This window comes from Zootoca vivipara, chromosome 14 (assembly GCF_963506605.1).
Source record: "Zootoca vivipara chromosome 14, rZooViv1.1, whole genome shotgun sequence".
NCBI classification, from domain to species: domain Eukaryota; kingdom Metazoa; phylum Chordata; class Lepidosauria; order Squamata; family Lacertidae; genus Zootoca; species Zootoca vivipara.
Genome location: NC_083289.1, coordinates 13,746,454 through 13,765,648, shown reverse-complemented (window position 1 = coordinate 13,765,648; position 19,195 = coordinate 13,746,454). Strand labels below are relative to the sequence as shown.

General features: G+C 44.7%; 1 protein-coding gene across 2 annotated transcripts in view; it reads left to right on the top strand.

Annotated features, from left to right (window-relative positions):
• Nucleotides 1-19,195, top strand: part of FBN1 (fibrillin 1) — a 219,582-nt gene that overhangs the window by 129,127 nt on the left and 71,260 nt on the right. For both annotated transcript variants that reach the window (XM_035132327.2, XM_035132328.2), the window contains exons 21-30: nt 457-576; nt 1,659-1,796; nt 3,605-3,655; nt 6,897-7,022; nt 8,318-8,545; nt 9,805-9,930; nt 10,182-10,310; nt 13,958-14,083; nt 16,748-16,873; nt 17,768-17,890. In XM_035132327.2, the coding sequence (XP_034988218.2) occupies nt 457-576; nt 1,659-1,796; nt 3,605-3,655; nt 6,897-7,022; nt 8,318-8,545; nt 9,805-9,930; nt 10,182-10,310; nt 13,958-14,083; nt 16,748-16,873; nt 17,768-17,890 (1,293 nt within the window). The remainder of the gene's footprint in view (nt 1-456; nt 577-1,658; nt 1,797-3,604; nt 3,656-6,896; nt 7,023-8,317; nt 8,546-9,804; nt 9,931-10,181; nt 10,311-13,957; nt 14,084-16,747; nt 16,874-17,767; nt 17,891-19,195) is intronic.

Below are 19,195 nucleotides of genomic sequence, written 5' to 3'. Positions count from 1 at the left end.
CTGGCAACACCTCCCCAGGCAGGATTGGATGCTAGGTTGGGGTAGGCAGAGACCCCTGGCATCCTGCCTGGGAAGGTGGTGCCAGTCCTGAACTACCAGGGAGTCGCCCTATGGGATCAAGGGGCTGCGCGCGACCACGCAAAGGTCGCCCCCCCCTTCGATGTGCGGAGCGGTCATTGCTGTATTCTTTTTGGCACCTGCTTAAAACATTTTTTTTGTAAGCAAGCCTATACATGCAAATAGAATGCTGGCAAGTATTTTATTTCTTTTTGCTACATTTGATCATTTAAAAATGTTTTTTAATATCAGCTTTTAATTGTTTTTTATTGATAATGTTAATGCTTTTATCTACAAATCTCTGATTCAACAAGAGAATCCTTTTGTTTCTAGATGAGCAGACAGAAAGGAGCAATCTGAAGCTTTGCTGGTCACTAATTTTCACTGTTTCTCTTCTAGATATTGATGAGTGTGTATCCAGCCCCTGTGTTAATGGCGTGTGCAAAAATAATCCTGGCTCTTTTGCCTGTGAATGTTCCCCTGAAAGTACTTTGGATGCAACAAAAACCATCTGCATTGGTAATTTCTTCTTCTGAGCTGTCTTTATTGGCTGGAAAATATTTTTGTTATAATTGACATACATATATCTTCTTCAGTTTTCAGGAAGCTTTTGAGAATAACCATGAAATAAAAGTGAAATAATTTAAAGAGTATTCCAATCACTGCTTCACTGTTTACTTGAACATATTAAAAAGTGTCTGTAGAGTATCCTTTCACATTGCATTAAAAATTGCCGAGGAGGTATTGTAGTGAATCAACAGATGATGAAAGACTGACCTGACATTCTGAGCTGGAATGAAAAGAGGTGGCAAATTTATAAAGTTGCTGTGGTTTGGGAATAGATGGCAGGTAGATGAGTGTGGTGGCACACATCTCAACTACTAGGTTTGAACGGGCAGGAAAAACATAAAGAGCTCGGTTGCATCAGGCCCAAGTCCCCCTAGTCCAGCAACCCACAGGCAAGACCTGAGTGCAATAACACACTCCTTGCTCATAATGCCCAGCAGCTGATATTCAGAGGCATCCTGCCTATAGTACTGGAGGAGGATGGCAAAAGACAGAAGCTGATTTTATCTTCTCAAAAACAAGAAGGAAGCTCCAGACTAAAAGACTGGTGGGTGTTGGCAACTATGTTGACACAAAATAAAAAAATTCATTCCGGTAGCACCTTAGAGACCAACTAAATTTGTTATTGGTATGAGCTTTCGTGTGCATGCACACTTCTTCAGATACACTGAAACGGAAGTCACCAGACCCTGTGACGGCAACAATGTTGGCACCCATCTGTCTTCAGAGACAGTGGAGTGTGCCTCAAGGGGTGAAATCAAACTGTGTTAGCAGCACTGAAGTGACCTCCCTAGGGTGCAAACTGGCTGCCCAGACAACAAGACCCCTATCTCTGTCTTGCTGATGTGGTCCAAGCGAAAGCAGAGGAAAACGTTTGGCACCAGCTCGCCCTCTCTTCCTAGGTTGGTTTTTATGAGGATAACTGAGTTCGTTTTCACCAGAATTCACTTACACTGGGTAAAGATATTTGAATAGTCATTCATGATCTATTGCTAAATGGCAACATCTTATTTTATTTTTATTTACCTTTGCAGAGACTGTTAAAGGCACATGTTGGCAGACCATAGTGAACGGCAGGTGTGAGATCAATATCAATGGGGCCACTCTGAAATCTCAGTGTTGTTCCTCTCTGGGTGCTGCTTGGGGTAGTCCCTGCGTTCCATGTGAGCGAGGTAAGACCATTTTGTTGTGTCCTTGGCAAATTATTATTTGGAGCATTAGAAGAAAGCATCCAGTAGAAAGGGCAAAATCATCTCTGGATGTTTTTTTTTTGGGGGGGGTGTTGGATGATCATTTGCCAGGCGGGGTTCAGTCTGAGCCCTCACTTTCATGACATGACAAAGCCCTAGAAAATATGATAGCAGTAAAGGTAATGGCTTTGAGCTTACACAGAATATCTTTCCCTCATCACTTAAAAGCTCAGCAGTGCATCTAATGATGGCCTCGCTCCTGTCTGCTGGTTTCAGAATTGTTTTTACAAGCTTTTTCAGATAAGTCTTTTGGGGGTGAGTGGGATGGACTTGAACATTATGTACTGCACAAGTTAGTCTTCTTAACACTTGGATTATGAACTCTGGCAATACCACCAAAGAAATATTGGTTTAGAAGGAAGGATTGCTGGATGAAGGTATGCAACTAGAACCCCAGCATATGCCTCATTAGAAATGCTGGATCTTGCTGAAACTTTCTGCTGATGAAGTAGCCTTTTCTGATCAGCTCATCTGCCTCAATCCCTGGAATGTCTGCTTATCATGGAACCCAGGTACATTCCAGAGGAGTGTGTGTACATATACTATACTTCATGCAGGGCACTATTGATCTGTATGAACTGAGTGTGCATCCTAAATCACACCCTCTTGCAGCTGCACATTTCTGGAGAAGTATAGTAATGTTGGGCTGTCTTTCAAGAAAGCTTGTTTTCTGCTATTGATCATCTTCCAATAAAGCCCTGGGTGCTTTAATACCCCCCTTGGAAGATCCTGTAGAAGTCTGGATCAAATGTTGTTCTGGTCATGGCCTGATATAGTACATGCTAAATGCATTATTTATTTCATAAAACTTATACACTGCTTGATTTTTAAAACACTTCAAAGCGTTTTACAAATGTTTGCTTAGCAGGAAAGTACTAGGAAGCTTGGAACCTTCCAGCTCTGTCTCTTCCATTTTAGTGGCTCAACTCAATTGCTTAAGCTGCAGCTTGATTGAGAGAGGTCTCTCTCTAAGGGTCTATATTAATTCCTAGCATGATTATATTAATTGTGATTAAAAGGGGATGTGCATTACTGTCACACTTTACAGAATACACTGCAATGCTGCAGACCACCTCAATCTTCACAAATGGTGTGAGATTCCAGAGGTTGCAGGCATGCTTTACTCAGGGCCTGTGTTTTCTTTTGGACGATGAGGCAAAGTGGAGACTGTGGTGTCTTTATGATACATGGTTTATTTACACATATATACAGCCTGAGTCTAGATGGGACTCCAAGGGTCTTGCACATTCCCAAAGACTAGTGGGAGATTATGTATATTTATCCAGGAAGTGTGCACAGTTTTCCATGGGTGAATGTGTACCGTGACAGGTTGTTATACACATTACCTGCTCAACTTACGTTTCCTCTAACATATACATTGCATACATGATAATTTTGTAATGTACAAAGGGGCCTTAAGCAAACTTACCACATAAATACTGTGTAATAAGTGGGTTTAGTCTTAACTTTTTATTAGGGCGCTGGTTGTCAAAAGAGAACAAAGTGAGACTTACTTATGAGTAAATATGCTTAATATTGCACTAAGAATCACTGTTGTGTCCCTTATTCAGGCTGCAGCCCCTTCCCTTAACTGTTATTGCTCATTTAATTGTTGTTATTTTGGAAGTTTCCATGCAGAAAAGGTCTGATCTGTGTTTCAGATGCAGTTTCATGTTCAGTGAAAGAAATTTGAGCTTTGGACTACAATGTTCTTTGCTTCTCTTTTATAGATTCAATCTGTTCGAGGGGATTTTCCAGGATAAGAGGAACACAGTGTGAAGGTATGTATTATTGCTCTGGAACTGGAAACATGTTAGTGGAGAAACAAAAAATTCTGGTGCCGTTTCTCACATTGCAATGGAAGATCACAGTGCCTAACAGATCTTTAGAGCAAGGATGAGGAATTAGATCTGGCCTGGTAGGCAGGATCCTTATCTTGTCCAGCTCTCCTGTGAACCAAATTTGACAGGTAGAGAGCCTAACACTACAATTACCTAATAAAAAAATTCCTTCCAGTAGCACCTTAGAGACCAACTAAGTTTGTTATTGGTATGAGCTTCCATGTGCATGCACACTTCATACCAATAACAAACTTAGTTGGTCTCTAAGGTGCTACTGGAAGAATTTTTTTTATTTTGTTTCGACAATGGCAGACCAACATGGCTACCTACCTGTAGCTTCAATTACCTGGTTTTGTCCATGCAGATGATCATTGGGCATAACGCCACTCATGGAACTATGGGAGCTCCAGCAGTCAGCTGGTAGTTGGGACTTGTATATGTCCATGTGCATGATCCTCATATTCTTTTGCATGCATGGTACAGGATCTGCAACACACAACACTACTTGGAAACTTTTTCAGGTTTGCAAAGGCTGCTTAAACCCCATTGACATCAATGAATACTAGCATGTTAATTCATGGAACTGGAAACGAAACTGATGGCCATGCAATCTCCATAAAGATGTGGTCATACACACTTCCATGCCTCTCTCTTCCTGCAAGAGTAACAACCATCCATTTCTCAAATAGCTTCAGAGGATAAGGGTTTTATGTGAGAAGTTGTGGTGTAACACCTAGGGCTGCAAAAATATCTAGGGTGTGTTGTGTGACCAATGGTTTGCACACACCCATAGAATCCGGCTGCAGACTGCCCTTCACCTAATGGATGTGATATGAAAGTATTACTGCACTGGGAGTGGGAGAGAGAAGTGGGGGAGAGCTGGCAAATAACTCTTGAGATCTATGAAAAACAGATATGCACTGGGATCTAGGGGAAGCCATTAAAGTGAACAAGGTCCCATGGCAGTTACACCAGCGGTTGGGGAATAGGAGATTAAGCGGAAAGGCTCACTAAAGAAATGAACTGATAAAAAGGCCGATGGGATAGAGGCATGGAAAGCAGTCATGAGAAAGGCTAAGAAGGCACTGGTGGGGAACCTTGTTTGGTCCAGCAAGCCAGAACTTTAATTCCCTGCACTCCACAAGGCGAATTTGTCAGGTGGGCAGCACCTCAGGTGACTGAAAAGCAGTGTCATCCCGCCCACCTGTCAAGTTTGCCCTGTGGGCTAGGGCTAGGGGTCTGCTTTGCCAGAGCATTCCCCGCAGGATTGAACTCTCCACTCACCAGCTGATGAGTGGAGGCTTCATTACTGCTCTTTGCAGCGGTCTGCTTTGCTACCATGTCCCTCAAAGCTGTGCCCAGCAGGATTAAGCCCAGACCCCCTCCCATCAGCTGAGACCCGCTGTGATGAGTGGCGGAGGTCTGAGGCAGTTAAAGATATACTGTATACATGTCTCCTCCATGATGTCTTCCCCTTTGCTAGATGCCTGTGGCATCTTTCCCTTACTTGCGCCATCACTGTTGGAGAATGTGATGAGTACCCATAGCTACTGGTTGAGCACAAGGTATCTAAATGACAGCAAGAATCTTGTCCATTATCCCTCTTCTTGAAGTTCCAGTGGTTTCATACTGCATTGGGTCATGGTGACTAGTGCAACCTGACATGACAGAGCAGCTGAAATATTTGAAAAACAAATTATTCCCACATGTGTCTTCTAATAGCTTTTTTTATTTTAAAGAAAAGCAAGGAGGAACAAATTTATCTCCCTCCCTCAAACTTGTCCCTTCTCTCTCTCTCTCTCTCTTTCTCTCTCTCTCTCTCCAAATAATTACCAAATATCTTGGAAACATTTCTACCACAGATCCACTGTACATAGCTTTTATGATCTCAAGAGAGGAGTAAATGTTGCCCCACCTATTCCAAATCACAAGAACATGTTTGAGTGCTGAGAGATGGAAAGTTATTTTTCCAAGATAGTGGCCACAGGATTTTCTCACATATAACTTGCAGTAATTTCATATTGATCGATCCAGCATATTTTCCAGCACCCAAATATATCCGATTCCCTTTCCACTACTTTCTGACATGTGGATGGAACCCCACAGAATTTCAATCAGTTTAAGCATTTTTTTTCAGAGGAGGCAATTCAAGAAGATCTTCCCTCGAGGCTGCCGGTTCCCATGGCTTGCCTGCTGTGCAATAAAACCAAACTTGACTTGTCCTGCTGTTGTTCTTTTAACAACAGCTTGATGCTCGGGAGCAACAGGTAGTGCTTTCAACCTGCTTATTTGTATTGTCCCTTGCGAATATCTGCACATCAAGCTGTCATTAAAATTACAGCGGTGGGTTGAAAAGTTGACAACTCTACTATTACCAAAGCTTTTATTTAAAAAAACCTATTTCGCCATCATCCCAATGGCTTGGTACTCAGCACCTGACCTTGTCATTATCTACCAACCTTGGTACCTTTGACTGCAAAATGGAAAATGGCCATAGTTCAGTGGTAGGCAATTTGCTTTGCATGCTAAAGGTCCCATGTTCAATCTCTGATACCACCAGGTAGGGCTAGAAGTGTCTTCTGGCTGAAGCCCTGGAAATGCTGAACTAGATGGACCAATGGTCTGAGTCAGTATAAGGCAGCTTCCTAGGTTTTCTTCCTCCAGAGTCACTGTGTCCAATAACAAAGCTCTTCCTTACTTAATTTTTTCTTTTTTAAGTGTTATCCTTCCTGTGGCCACCCGCAACCTTCTGTCTACTGTGGTTGACGTTTGTTTTTTAGACAAAGCAATCCCTTAGATGCAGGGAAATGAAGTTAATTCTAACTATGGGAAAACGTGGTTAATTTTAAAGTTCTTAAAAGGCAAATCATTTCCACATGCAAATATTCCATAGGTTCTTGGGGTGCCCGCTGTCCCAAGTTTTCTGATTCTCCTCCTGCTTCTGTGAAGCAGTCTGCGTAGAGACGATGCAGCCCATAGAGTAAAGCTTGCGGTTTCCCTTTGGCTTTGGGTATAGCTGGATCAAGCCACTTCTAACCAAAATGTAGTACTTCAAAACCAAAATTAATATGTTATTCTCATGCTTGAAGAGACTGTTTAGTATGATGGAAGTATTGAATTCCTCTGCCTTGTAGAAATTTTTAAAGCATGTGTTTCTGGCTTTTTGTTTTTGTTTAAATAGATATCAACGAGTGTGAAGTGTTCCTTGGAGTGTGCACAAATGGACGGTGTGAAAATACTATGGGATCTTTTGTCTGCCAGTGTCCCAGTGGTATGACTCTGGATGCAACTGGACGGAGATGTATTGGTAAGCATGAGAGAACCTTTGCTCCAATCTAGTAAGCTGTGAATAAAAACCCTGGGCTCCAAAGCTTAGTCAGGATTTCAGTTTGGGCAGGGAAATATTCATTCTCTTATGCAAACCAGAGAATACTCCCCTGGGGAAATTATTTTGTATGCACAGATATAAGGAAAAGACCAATGGGTGGGGACCCTCACACTTGGGCCCAAATGTGGCCCTCCAGCCCCACCATCTGCCCTGCTTTGCACCCTCAATGGCTTTTTAATGCCTTGAATGTGTCCTTGAATTACTTGTTGGCCTTCTAGGGCAGTGGTCCTCAACCCCTGGGCCACGGACCGGTACCGGTCCATGGATCAGTTGGTACCGGGCCGCCCAAGGAACATTTAAATACAATTAAATTAAAATTATTAAATCAAAACAATATAAATAAAATATAAACAATCAACGTCCCCCCCCCCTCAGCGGGCCGCAGTAAAATTATCAAACGTTGACTGGTCCGCGCCGATAAAAAGGTTAGGGAGCACTGTTCTAGGGGACCCCTTGACTGCTGGTGCTATGAAGCCATGAGTTGAGTGCATTTTGTTTTGAAAGCGCCTAACAGTGCATCCCGAGAGTTCTTGGAATGTGATACTTGCCTCCCCAGGGTCCCATTGCCCACCAGGCGAGGATTTCGGAAGGGAAAGATGAAAGGAAAACCCCACTTAGCCTTAGGAAACTGGGTTCAATTGGGGTAGAAGGCAGGCTTTGTGGGTTGTATCCAGTGCTAAAGTCACTTAGTGGTGAAGTTGTTCTGCGGTTACTCTGTTGTGATGACACAATCCATTGCACAATGGGGCAGCTGTTACATCGGAGTCATCTGTTGTGCAACATTAATACGCACCCTTGCACTTGCACGAGAACCCAACCACTTGTAGACACAGAACACTGGGTACAGCCATGGCTGCCGTTGCGTAAACCCATTGGCTTTTTCAGTACGGTCGATGGCAGTTATTCCCTCTCATGAGAAAAGGAAAATACTACAAAGGGAACACTGTCATGCTGAAAGGGTGACATACTTGTATCACTGTGTGGTTCAGCCTCTCTGAAGAGCGATCCCATGGTGGAAGGGAAATGGAGACACCCCTCCAGGGCAGTCGGCTTTATATGGACTCCCTGTTTCTCTCTCCATACGACACTTGAGTATTAGACTGGGTTTCCGTATTGTAACATTTCCTTAGTGGTTGGGTTCTGCTGCGCTGATGCCGCAGCTGCTTATTTCCCATCTATTGATGGCTTTTTAAAAAACCACACACCCTCAACAGATATTCGCTTGGAGTCGTGCTACTTGGATCACGATGACGAAGACTGCACAAAACCAATAGGAGGGCGGCATCGGCAGGATGCTTGCTGCTGTTCTGTTGGTGCAGCCTGGGGCCCCGACTGTGATGAATGCCCTGACAAGGGAACGCCTGAATATGAAGCCCTTTGCCCAAGAGGACCTGGGTTTTCTACCAGAGGAGAGATTATAAACGGAAAGCCATTTTTCAAAGGTATGCAAAGCCACCAATGGTCCTGGAACTGATTTATTTAGTTACTCCTTCTTTCCTTTCTCAGAGTAAACTCACACAACATGGGCAGGAATCGGAGTTTAGTGAAGTTCCAGACCACGTGCTTCTCACCTGAGAGTTGCAACACTACGGGGGTGGGGGTGGGGGTGGGACATGCAACTGGCTCTATCAGATGCTTGTCACCAGCATCCTGTTCCTTTGAGCAATATGACAACAGCACAGTGGCTATTGTACCTTTGTGTATTGCTGCTGCTCCCTTCCTTCCTTGTGTATAGAGTAGCTGGGCATGGGAAGAAACACCAAGCACAGATACTGGCTTTCCTTTACAACCCCATAATTTACACGGAAGTAAGGGAAGCACACATGTTCTTGCTTGTTGCAGTGGTTTTGCTTGTGGTCCTCCTGGACCTGTATTTGTAAGAGCTCAGCATTTCAGGGAGCTGGAAGAGAATTGGGAATAATAAGGGTGAAGGATGAGGGGTCTGTGAATAATGGCTTCCCTGTGGCTTGAAAGAGGGGTGTTGATCTGGAATGAGTGTTAATGCACTCTTTTATAAAGATGGAATGTTATTTGAATTCTTTAGCTGCTAATAAATGCTTTAAAGAACCAGTAATTGTGACCACCGTGGATATTAACTTTCCTCACTGAATTAATTGAATTAGCGAATCATTCAAGAATAATTCCTAAAGGAGGTGGTGGATATGACCTGAAGGGATGTTAGACATGAGGCAAAAGTGGGGGGGGGGGAGGTCACTGCTAGTACAACCCAGTGAATGTTTAGTCAGAATTCCCATTGTATTCAGTGAGATCTGCTACCTAGGAAATTGTGTTTTGGGCAGTCTCTGTGTCTAGCCATAGATTAAAATAAAACTCAATAAGAGATGTGCTAATTGCTGAGAATCTAGTCAGGCATCACTGCTATTGATCAGAGGTACAGAGCATGAGACCCTTTTCTACCTCAGACATGGAAGAAATAAAGAAAATGTAATACGCTTTGTAAGGGTAGCATTAAATGAATGGGCGTTCAGCTTCATATGCACAGAAGTGCCACAGGAGTGTGAACTACTGCTGTCATTTGAACACTCAGATGTGGGCGTTGCATTCAGTGAACTGCAACTGTTAAAACACTTCCGACCTGGTCATTTATATCTGGGCTTCACTGATGCAATTCTCATGAAATCAGAATTAACTAGATTTAACTACAGTGCTGTTTTTAACAATGGCTATGTCTGTGTCTTAGATATCAATGAATGCAAAATGATTCCAAGCCTTTGCACCTATGGAAAATGCAGAAACACCATTGGCAGTTTCCGTTGTAAATGTGACAGTGGGTTTGCACTTGATTCTGAAGAGAGGAACTGTACAGGTAAATTCCTTAGTTTGCATTGTGTCCAGTAGCGGCTGAAAATGTAAATGTAATATTGCAATTTGCACATCCAAAATGTGTGTTTTATTGATTTCAGTGCATTTTAAAGGTTTTATTACAAGCAAGTGGTATGCACATTTGGTTAAACACGACAAAAATAAAATATTTCTTGACCATTAAAATTCATTTTTAAAACTGCAATACAGTATATGTTTGCATTTGAAATAACTTGGTTTTGTTTGAAATGGCAGATATTGATGAATGCCGCATCTCTCCTGATCTGTGTGGCCAAGGACTCTGTGTCAACACCCCTGGAGATTTCCACTGTGAATGCTTTGAAGGTTATGAAAGTGGATTTATGATGATGAAAAACTGCATGGGTATGTTACTCAAGGCATATTTACATTGGGGCGCTCACCAAACCTTATGAGGTCACTGTTGTTCCAGTAACTGCTGGTTTGCATCTGGACTCCATTTTTTTTGGAACAGTTGTGAAAAAGCAGGGTGTGGGGAAGAAGTGTCACTTTAGTCATCCAAAGTCTTTGTTTCCTAAATTTAATGAGGGAATTCAGGCTGGTTTGGATTTGCAAAATAGCCAGCTCAGTTGGATCTTGGGAGTTTTTCTTGAACCACCAAAGTTCAAAAGTTGGGTTGGGGAATAAAGTGTGGTTAAAAAGATGCTAGTTCTTGTTCTGAATCCACTCCAAAGATTGTTATCCCAGCACAATATGGATTCATAGGGTTTTGTGCTCGGGACTTTTCATTTTGAAATAATGAAAAGCAAGCATTGTTATTTAGCTTGGATCAAAGGCTGGTCCCTAAGTGGGAGCTTTGGTTTCACCCCCAATATGAAACTGATGGCTTTTAATAATGCCAGCTCACAAAGTTTAGGGTTTATTTAGCTTATCCTCAATATTTCAGCATTATCTCCCTCCCACATTTCAATTAGCTCTGATTAGTCACATATTTTATAATACTACATAATATCACCTTGAGCTAATATAGTTTCTGAAGGTATTATAGGTGTAAAACGTATGTCTGGCAACAGAGTTCACTATCACTCCAGGCTTTAAATAACACACAATGTCTTTGTTCTCTCTCATCAAAATAATATTGCTCTCTTTACATTTCTGAAGTGTTTACTGCACTGAATGACAGCATGCACATCCATTCATTTTCATATTTTATTTGGAAAACTTGGGAGGTAGATTACTTTGAGAGTTGTGACCCAAAGGCTGACTCCTGGTTGAAGATTTAACCTGTCTCTCCCACATAAAAGCCGTCCAGAATGCCAGCCAAAGTCAAATGAAAGATAGGTCCTGCTGTGTTTATTACTCTTAAAACAAGTGCATACATTTCTGAAAATAAAACGCCCCACTCTGTCACGCACGCCCCCCCCCCCCCCACACCTCCTCAGGCTTTCTGTGTGTTTTCACTACCCGTTGGGACATCTGCTCATTGTAGATTTTATACACAGAAATATTTTCTATTTCCAAATAGAAATATTTCCAGGTGGCGCTGTGGTTAAACCACTGTGCCTAGGGCTTGCTGATCAGAAGGTTGGCGGTTCGAATCCCTGTGACGGGGTGAGCTCCCGTTGCTTGGTCCCAGCTCCTGCCAACCTAGCAGTTCGAAAGCACATCAAAATGCAAGTAGATAAATAGGAACCGCTACAGCGGGAAGGTAAACGGCGTTTCCATGTGCTGCTCTGGTTTGCCAGAAGCGGCTTTGTCATGCTGGCCACATGACCTGGAAGCTGTACGCCGGCTCCCCCGGCCAATAATGCGAGATGAGCGCGCAACCCCAGAGTCGGTCACGACTGGACCTAATGGTCAGGGGTCCCTTTACCTTTACCTTTATTTTCTACTAGTAGAATTCAGCCCGTTTAAAAACGGGCGCTAGAACGCTGCTCTCGTGCAGCGCCGGCATGGGACGGGGGGCGGGAGAAGCATGGCATGGCATGGCATGGCTCCGCGCAGCGCTGATCAGCGCCGACCCGGCAGGCCGCCAGATCAAGGAAGCGGCCTGCCGGGTCGGCACCCAGCAGCGCTGCACGAAGCACCGGGGGACTGGTGGCGGGGAAGGCAGGCAGGCAGACAGGCGCTTGCTCTCTTGCCTGCCTGCATTCCCCACCGCCTGTCACACGAAGATCGGCGGCCGCTGCTTGCCGGGGCTTGTCAACCCCGGCAAACAGCGGCCGCCGATCTTCGGCTCTGTCCCCCAATGCGCTACGGCTCGGGGAAGCAGGCAGCTTCCCGGGCTGTTGCCGTCTCCCTGCCTGCTTCCCCAAACCAAAGCGCGTGGGGGACTGAGCCGAATTGCGGCGCGGGGGGGGTGCTTTTCGCCGTTTGCCTTCCCCCCAGGGGGAGGCAAACGGCGAAAAACCCCGCCGCGCCGCACTTCAGCTCGGGGACTGGCTTGGCGGTGGGGGGAAGGAGGGGAGGAATTTCTCCCCTTCTTCCCGCCACCGCCAAGCCAGTCCGCAGCGGGGGCTTTTTGCCGTTTGCCCTCCCCCCAGGGGGAGGCAAACGGCGAAAAACCCCGCCGCGCCGCAATTCGGCTCCGGGACTGGCTTGGCGGTGGTGGGTCTTCCCGCCACCGCCAAGCCAGTCCGCAGCGGGGGCTTTTCGCCGTTTGCCTTCCCCCGAGGGGGAGGCAAACAGCGAAAAACCCCGCCGTGCCGCAATTCGGCTCGGGGACTGGCTTGGCGGTGGGGGGAAGACTTCCCGCCACCGCCAAGCCAGTCCGCAGCGGGGGCTTTTGCCGTTTGCCTTCCCCCCAGGGGGAGGCAAACGGTGAAAAGCACCCGCCGCACCGCACTTCGGCTCGGGGACTGGCTTGGCGGTGGGGGGAAGACTTCCCGCCACCGCCAAGCCAGTCCGCAGCGGGGGCTTTTGCCGTTTGCCTTCCCCCCAGGGGGAGGCAAACGGTGAAAAGCACCCGCCGCACCGCACTTCGGCTCGGGGACTGGCTTGGCGGCAGCGGGAAAAAGGGGAGGAATTCCTCCCCTTCTTCCCGCCGCCGCCAAGCCATAGCCGGCTTCCCTCGGCGCCCGCTGCCGCTTCGGCTTCCTCCCTCTGCCTGCTTGCGTTCGCCGAGGAAGCGCCGTCCCATGCCGGCGGTGCGCGGCAAGGCTGCCGGGGGGGAGCACTTCTCTCCCCCGCCGCCTCACCGCGCACCTCCAGCATGAGACTGGGCTTCGGAGCGGGGGTTGGCAGAGCGGCGGTTGGCAGTTGTCTGACCATAGGCAGAGATAGGCAGAGGGGTTGGGGGGGGAGAGCACGCGCGTCCAATCCCTGTGTCCCTGGTTGTCTCTCCGTCCAATCCCTGTGTCCCTGGGGCCCATGCGCAGTAACCCAGGGACACACGGGAAAACGTGGACGCAGGGACACTTGCATTTTATATATATAGATACAGACGGTGTATAATGTATGATCATTTCCCTTTGCCTTGCCTTCATATATAGATAGACAAGATTGATGGAGATATATTAGATCTCTGTTCAGATTCCTATCACACACTCAAAATCCTAGATACTTGCCCAGATTCCTGCCACAAACTCAACTATCTGGTCTCTCTCTACTGCTGTGGTCCAGATCAGAGCTGATTGCAGCATGTTGGCCAAGTCAACAGATTGGGCTGGCCAAGACATCTCCTTTGAGTAAACAGAGAAATGTTCAGCAGAAAGCAGAGAAGCAGACAAGAGGGAAATGAAGAAACCACCCACCAGGCAGGGGAGGAATCCCAGTCATGAGTGCTCTCTGTGGGAGTTGGGCTGAGGTATTTGGGAAGAGACTGTGTCTCATGTGGCATGGAGAGAGAAGGAAACAGCAGCTGGAAGATGGTTAGAACAGTTACTGGGAGGAGAGGAAGGGACATTTGGGGAGGAGATGCATGGGTTTTCATGAGGAGTTCCAAAGGCCAAGCAAACTCTTGGCTTAACGCCACCACTTCAGTCTCTCTGGTATGCTGAAAACTTTCGGCTCTAACATGCATTCTTTCCCCCATTTTTGTTCTGCTTTCTCAGACATTGACGAATGTGAGAGGAATCCTCTGTTGTGCAGAGGTGGTGTTTGCATAAACACTGAAGGAAGCTTCAAATGTGATTGTCCTCCAGGTCATCAGTTCGCTCAGAACATCTCTGCCTGCATAGGTAAGGTGGGGGAGGGGGAATAGCACTTGCATGAAAGTTCACTGCAGTACCCAGATTTTGTTTTTTACATTTTCACACCTTTGTTCCTGCTCTGTGGGAGTGGCATTATACAGCTGGCATTATATCTGCACAGTGCCTGATATCATTGTGCCTCTCAATAGACCCATTATTACTCATATAGAGGAAAAGCTCCTCAAATCAAGGCCCCTTTCTCCATCCCATTCCTGGAAATGGTACAGGGATGAGTTAAGAATGGGACTAGATTTAAGAAAATAGTGATACGGATTCTCTATGGGCATTGCTGTTCAAGCAGCCCACTTGCGTTTATTAAAAATATTATTGTTGTAGTAGTAGTTACTCTTAATAATAATAATAATAATAATAATAATAATAATAATACTTAACATTTGTATGCTGGTTTCAAGTGTTCAAATGTTTCCACTTGTATTACTTGACCATAATCCATTCAGCAACTTGTAATGTAAGTCAGTTTTATTATCCCCCATATGGCAGAAATTCCTGTGCAAAATATTTTGCGGGTTGCAGATCAGCATCAGTGTCCAGTTCTTATCGATTGAATGTGATTTACTGTGTTAGGCTGCAGACTCAGGGCCAATGAGAAAGCACAACAGTGCTGCTTGGCGTGACCTACTGCTCCCCACAAGCCTATCCATAAGATGACATTACATAATTGTAACAGCTGTCTTTCGAAAGCCATTTTTGCACCTCTTTTGGGGGTATGCCCAGAACAGATATCCCTACCATCTCACTGTAGTTGCGTTACGGGTGGAACAGGATTGTAGTCAGAGTGCCTTGGCAAGGGTGACACAAACTACAGCCTGAAACTGCTTGCCTGTCTGCTTCTTTCTGAAGCTCAGCATGGTACATGCCAAGTTTAGGATTGTATCCAATGCTTGTCCTGCTCAGAACAGACCCATTGAAATTAATGAACCTTAGTAATGCCCATTCATTCCAATGAGTCTAGTAGGGCCACCATTGCATACAACCCCTAGAGTTAGCAGAATAATCAAATGCTTTCTGTCACAAGCCATCTACAGAACAGTTTGAGCATTACAACGCATCCCCACCTAGGGTTGTGGATTGTTCCCTGGTCCAGAGTCACTCCTGTATCTGTTAGTTATGTTTTCCTGGTTTGAATGATCATCTCATTGGGAGCAAGATCCTTGCCCATAGGTGCTTTGTTTCTGAAATCTGTTGCAAGGAAGAACTAAACTACATGCTCAGCAGAATTAATGTGCTGCAGCTTTTTCCTCTTTCAGTTCAGCCTGCAAATATAGGATCAAAATACTACTGTTACTACTACTACTACTACTACTACTACTACTACTACTAATAATAATAATAAAAGGGATCACTGCTCAATGGTAGACCATCTGTTTTGCATGCATAAGGTTCAAAGTTCACTGCCCATCATCTCCAGGTGTGGTTGATAATGTCCCTTGCCTGAAACCATGGACAGTTGCTGCCAGACAGTTTAGACAGTGCTGAGCTTGATGGACGGGTCTGACTTGGTATAAGTCTCCAGTATGTTTGAATCCTTCCCCTATTATTATTTTTAAAAAACAAAACACTCCTCTCATATTAAAGAAACCTACGGTAAGTGTTTGGGCAGAGTCTGGGTCTGAACCCATTCCGTGACAAGCTAACTTTCTTTGAGCGTAGAAACTCGGGCAACCCACCCACGTAACTCTGGGGCTCACTGCTGTTAAAACTGAAATCTTTCATCTCTTCCTTTATGCCCCTGTCTCTAAATGAAAGTTTAGGTGGATTTCCCTCTACCCACCCACCCCCCGTTACAAAATTAATGTTTCGTTGTGATGTTTCAGATGGTAAAGCTTATGTTAGCCAGTGGTGGAACTAGTTAGTGAGGAAGTAAAACCTGGTTTCAGTTGAGCTGGAGGATCCCTCCCACTTGATTACAGATTCTGTGGTGCCCCCAGTGTCAGAGTTGTTTGAAACTCATCTATATTAATTTCCATAGTGCATGTTTAACTTCTGCCCATGTGCGGTGGATCCTTCCATTTAACTGGAAATGCACAAAGGTGACATTCAGGTGAAATGCAGTTAATCTGTTCTTCTTTCCTTTTCACCTTTTTGAGAGTAGATCTCAGGCTGGAGTTTGGCTTAAAATCCCTGGCAGCTTCTTCTATTCTTGGCAGGAATATAGCTTTGCGCAGCCAAAACTCAGCTGCTGGCGCTTGGGCAGATTTCATAACCTAGGGCACAGTGCACAGCCCTTTCTCCTTCAACTTCATATTCTATTTTCACTATTGTTACCAGGTGTTCATATTTGTCCTCAGTGCTACCATCAACATAGAGAGCCAGTGTTGTGTAGTGGTTTTGAGTGTTGGACTAGAACCTGGGAGACCAGGGTTCAAATCCACACTCATCCATGAAGCTCACTGGGTGACCTTGGGCCAGTCACTGCCTCACAGCCTACATCACAGGGCTGCTCTGGGGGATTAAATGAGGAGGGGCAGCACTGTATATGCCACCTTGAGCTTCCTGGAGGAAGAAAGTGGAATACAAGTGGAATAAATTATATGAACTATTCAGCTGGGGTGGTGGTGAGGGGCAGGTAAAAGACAAAGATCGTTCATAGGAACTTAAAATGTCTGTCTTTCTTTTTTCCTTTTCAAATAGACGTTAATGAATGCGACCTGAGTGTAAATCTGTGCAGAAACGGGCATTGTGTCAACCTCATTGGAAAATACCAGTGTGCCTGCAACCCTGGATATCAGTCCACACCTGACAAATTGTTCTGTGTTGGTAAGAGCTTTGTTTTCCTCATGGGTCAGTAGTAGGATGTGTCTTTCTGGAGATAGACAAGTCTCTCCTTACTTGGCAGGGATGCTCCTGAGGGAAATAAGGTTCCTGAAAATGCTGAAGAGCATTGGTTTCTGCTGTGGAGCATGGGATTTGTAACTTCTTCTGCTCCCCAATTAAGTTCAGTATTCGGAGAAAACTGCAAATCCCATGCTCCCAAGCAAGAAACTACCGTATTTTTCTATGTATAAGACGCCCCATGTAAAAGACACCCCCTATTTTGGGGGACTCCAAATTAAGAAAACACCCCTCAGCACTACCCATGTATAAGACTATCCCCAATCTCAAACCTAGTTTTTTGGTTAAAAACCTAGAAAATATTACTGAGCAGCTTCAGAAAGAGGTAGATAGAACTAGAGGGTGGGCCACTTCAATCAATTGTCTTTTTGAATCTTCCTTGAAAAAGAAAACTTGCCCCACCCCAAGATTCATGTGAGTTAGCCCATCATATCTTCAAATGTAAAATAAGGAGCGTGAAGCTGCAAAACACTGCCACCCCCCCTTTCTAGGTTGTAAGCCCCTTGGGGCAGGAAATCTACAGAGATTCAACCTACAATTCAAAGTGTAGAATCAGTCCCTCCCCCTTTATAATTTAAGCCCGACAGTTGGACATTCCACTATTTGATTTTCCTGTCTGAACATATCTCTTCCCCCCCCCCCAAACATATTGGAATGAAAACTTTGGAGTGTCCTAAGATAACACTAATCAGTTTAGTGTCAGCTTAAAAGCACACTGAGAACTTTCAAACTTCCACAACCTCACAGGCATTACTTTTTTTTTATAAAAAAAGTAATAAAAATATTTTGTGCTTTACATTGTTATTTCTTACTTTCTAGATATTAATGAATGCGACATCATGAACGGCGGCTGCGACACGTTCTGTACAAACTCGGAAGGCAGTTATGAATGTAGTTGCAGACCAGGATATGCTCTAATGCCAGACCACAGAACTTGCACTGGTAAAGTCAACTTGTGAACATTTATACTGATAACCACTGCCAAGCTCCTTCTGGATCTTTGGCTGTATCTGTTGCCTTATTCTCACTTTTTGTATGTATTCGCCATTGCCATTTTTTGCAACCCAATCCTTTGCATGTTTACTTGGAGGTTCCATCGAGATCAGTAGTATTTCCACACATTTATGCAATGGATTCCTGCCCTAACTATCAGATTTGGGAGCCACGTGTAGCCACATGCCTTATTTGTCTCTGTTAATGGTTTTAATGGGATGTTTAAATAACTGTTAATGCTGCAGACTTTGTTAAAGTGCTGGTTATTTCAGATCATTGCGCTATTCTTATTATTACCACTTGCCCTTCACCAGCAGGTCGTAGGTGTGTTGCAACAATTAAGAATTAAGAATTAAAAACAGTTAAAGCATACTACATTCACGAGAATAGGGTGACTCCTTATAACACCCGTCTCAGGTGAAGTCAAAGAGGTGCATCTCCAGCATTTGCTGAGAGCTATATAGTGAAGATGCCAGACACATCTCTGTGGGAAGGGAATTCCACAACTTAGGGGCTGCCACAGAGAGTGCCCTTTCCTGGGCCACTCCCACCAACTGAGGCAGGTGGACCAAGATGGCGCCCTCTGCTGATCTTAATTTTGTGTTCTTATTATTCAGTGGGATGCCATGGATGGGCTACGTCCCAAAAAAGGTGGCAGACAAATAATTTCATAAGCAAATGAAAAGAAAAATTGCTGCACCATGCCGCTTTGGAGGTTAGGGAAGTGGAGTGCCAAACCCTACAACAATTTCAAATTAAATAACTCTGCCTTTTGTTTCAGCAAGAAACTTGTTGTATTAGCCACAGGGTGGGTTATCACAATTTAAAATTCAGAACTAAAACGGTTAAAACAAATTACAGTCACAGGAATTATGCAATAAGGGCACAGGCGTATTATTTCGAAGGCCAAAGATTCTGCAGGAAGGATGTGGGTTGGCAATAATCCTCCACACACACAGCTTTCTTATTTTAAAAGGTTATCTGTATTCAGTATTGAAGTACAATTTTCCAACTTCTTGCAGTGGCCTCTTTTCACAGATGTGACAGCATCCACGTATTAGGAACAGGAAACCATGATGCACAAAGATATTATACCAGAATGCTTTAATTTTAAGGTGCCTGCTTCCTTCAGTGGGGAAATGCTTGTTTAAACACAAGTTCTTCTGGCACAAGCACTTATTGAAGATTGGGTTTCTGGCTGTCAAAGAGTCATGGTTCTCTGTGCATTACGTTTCTGTGCCTTAATAAAAGAGA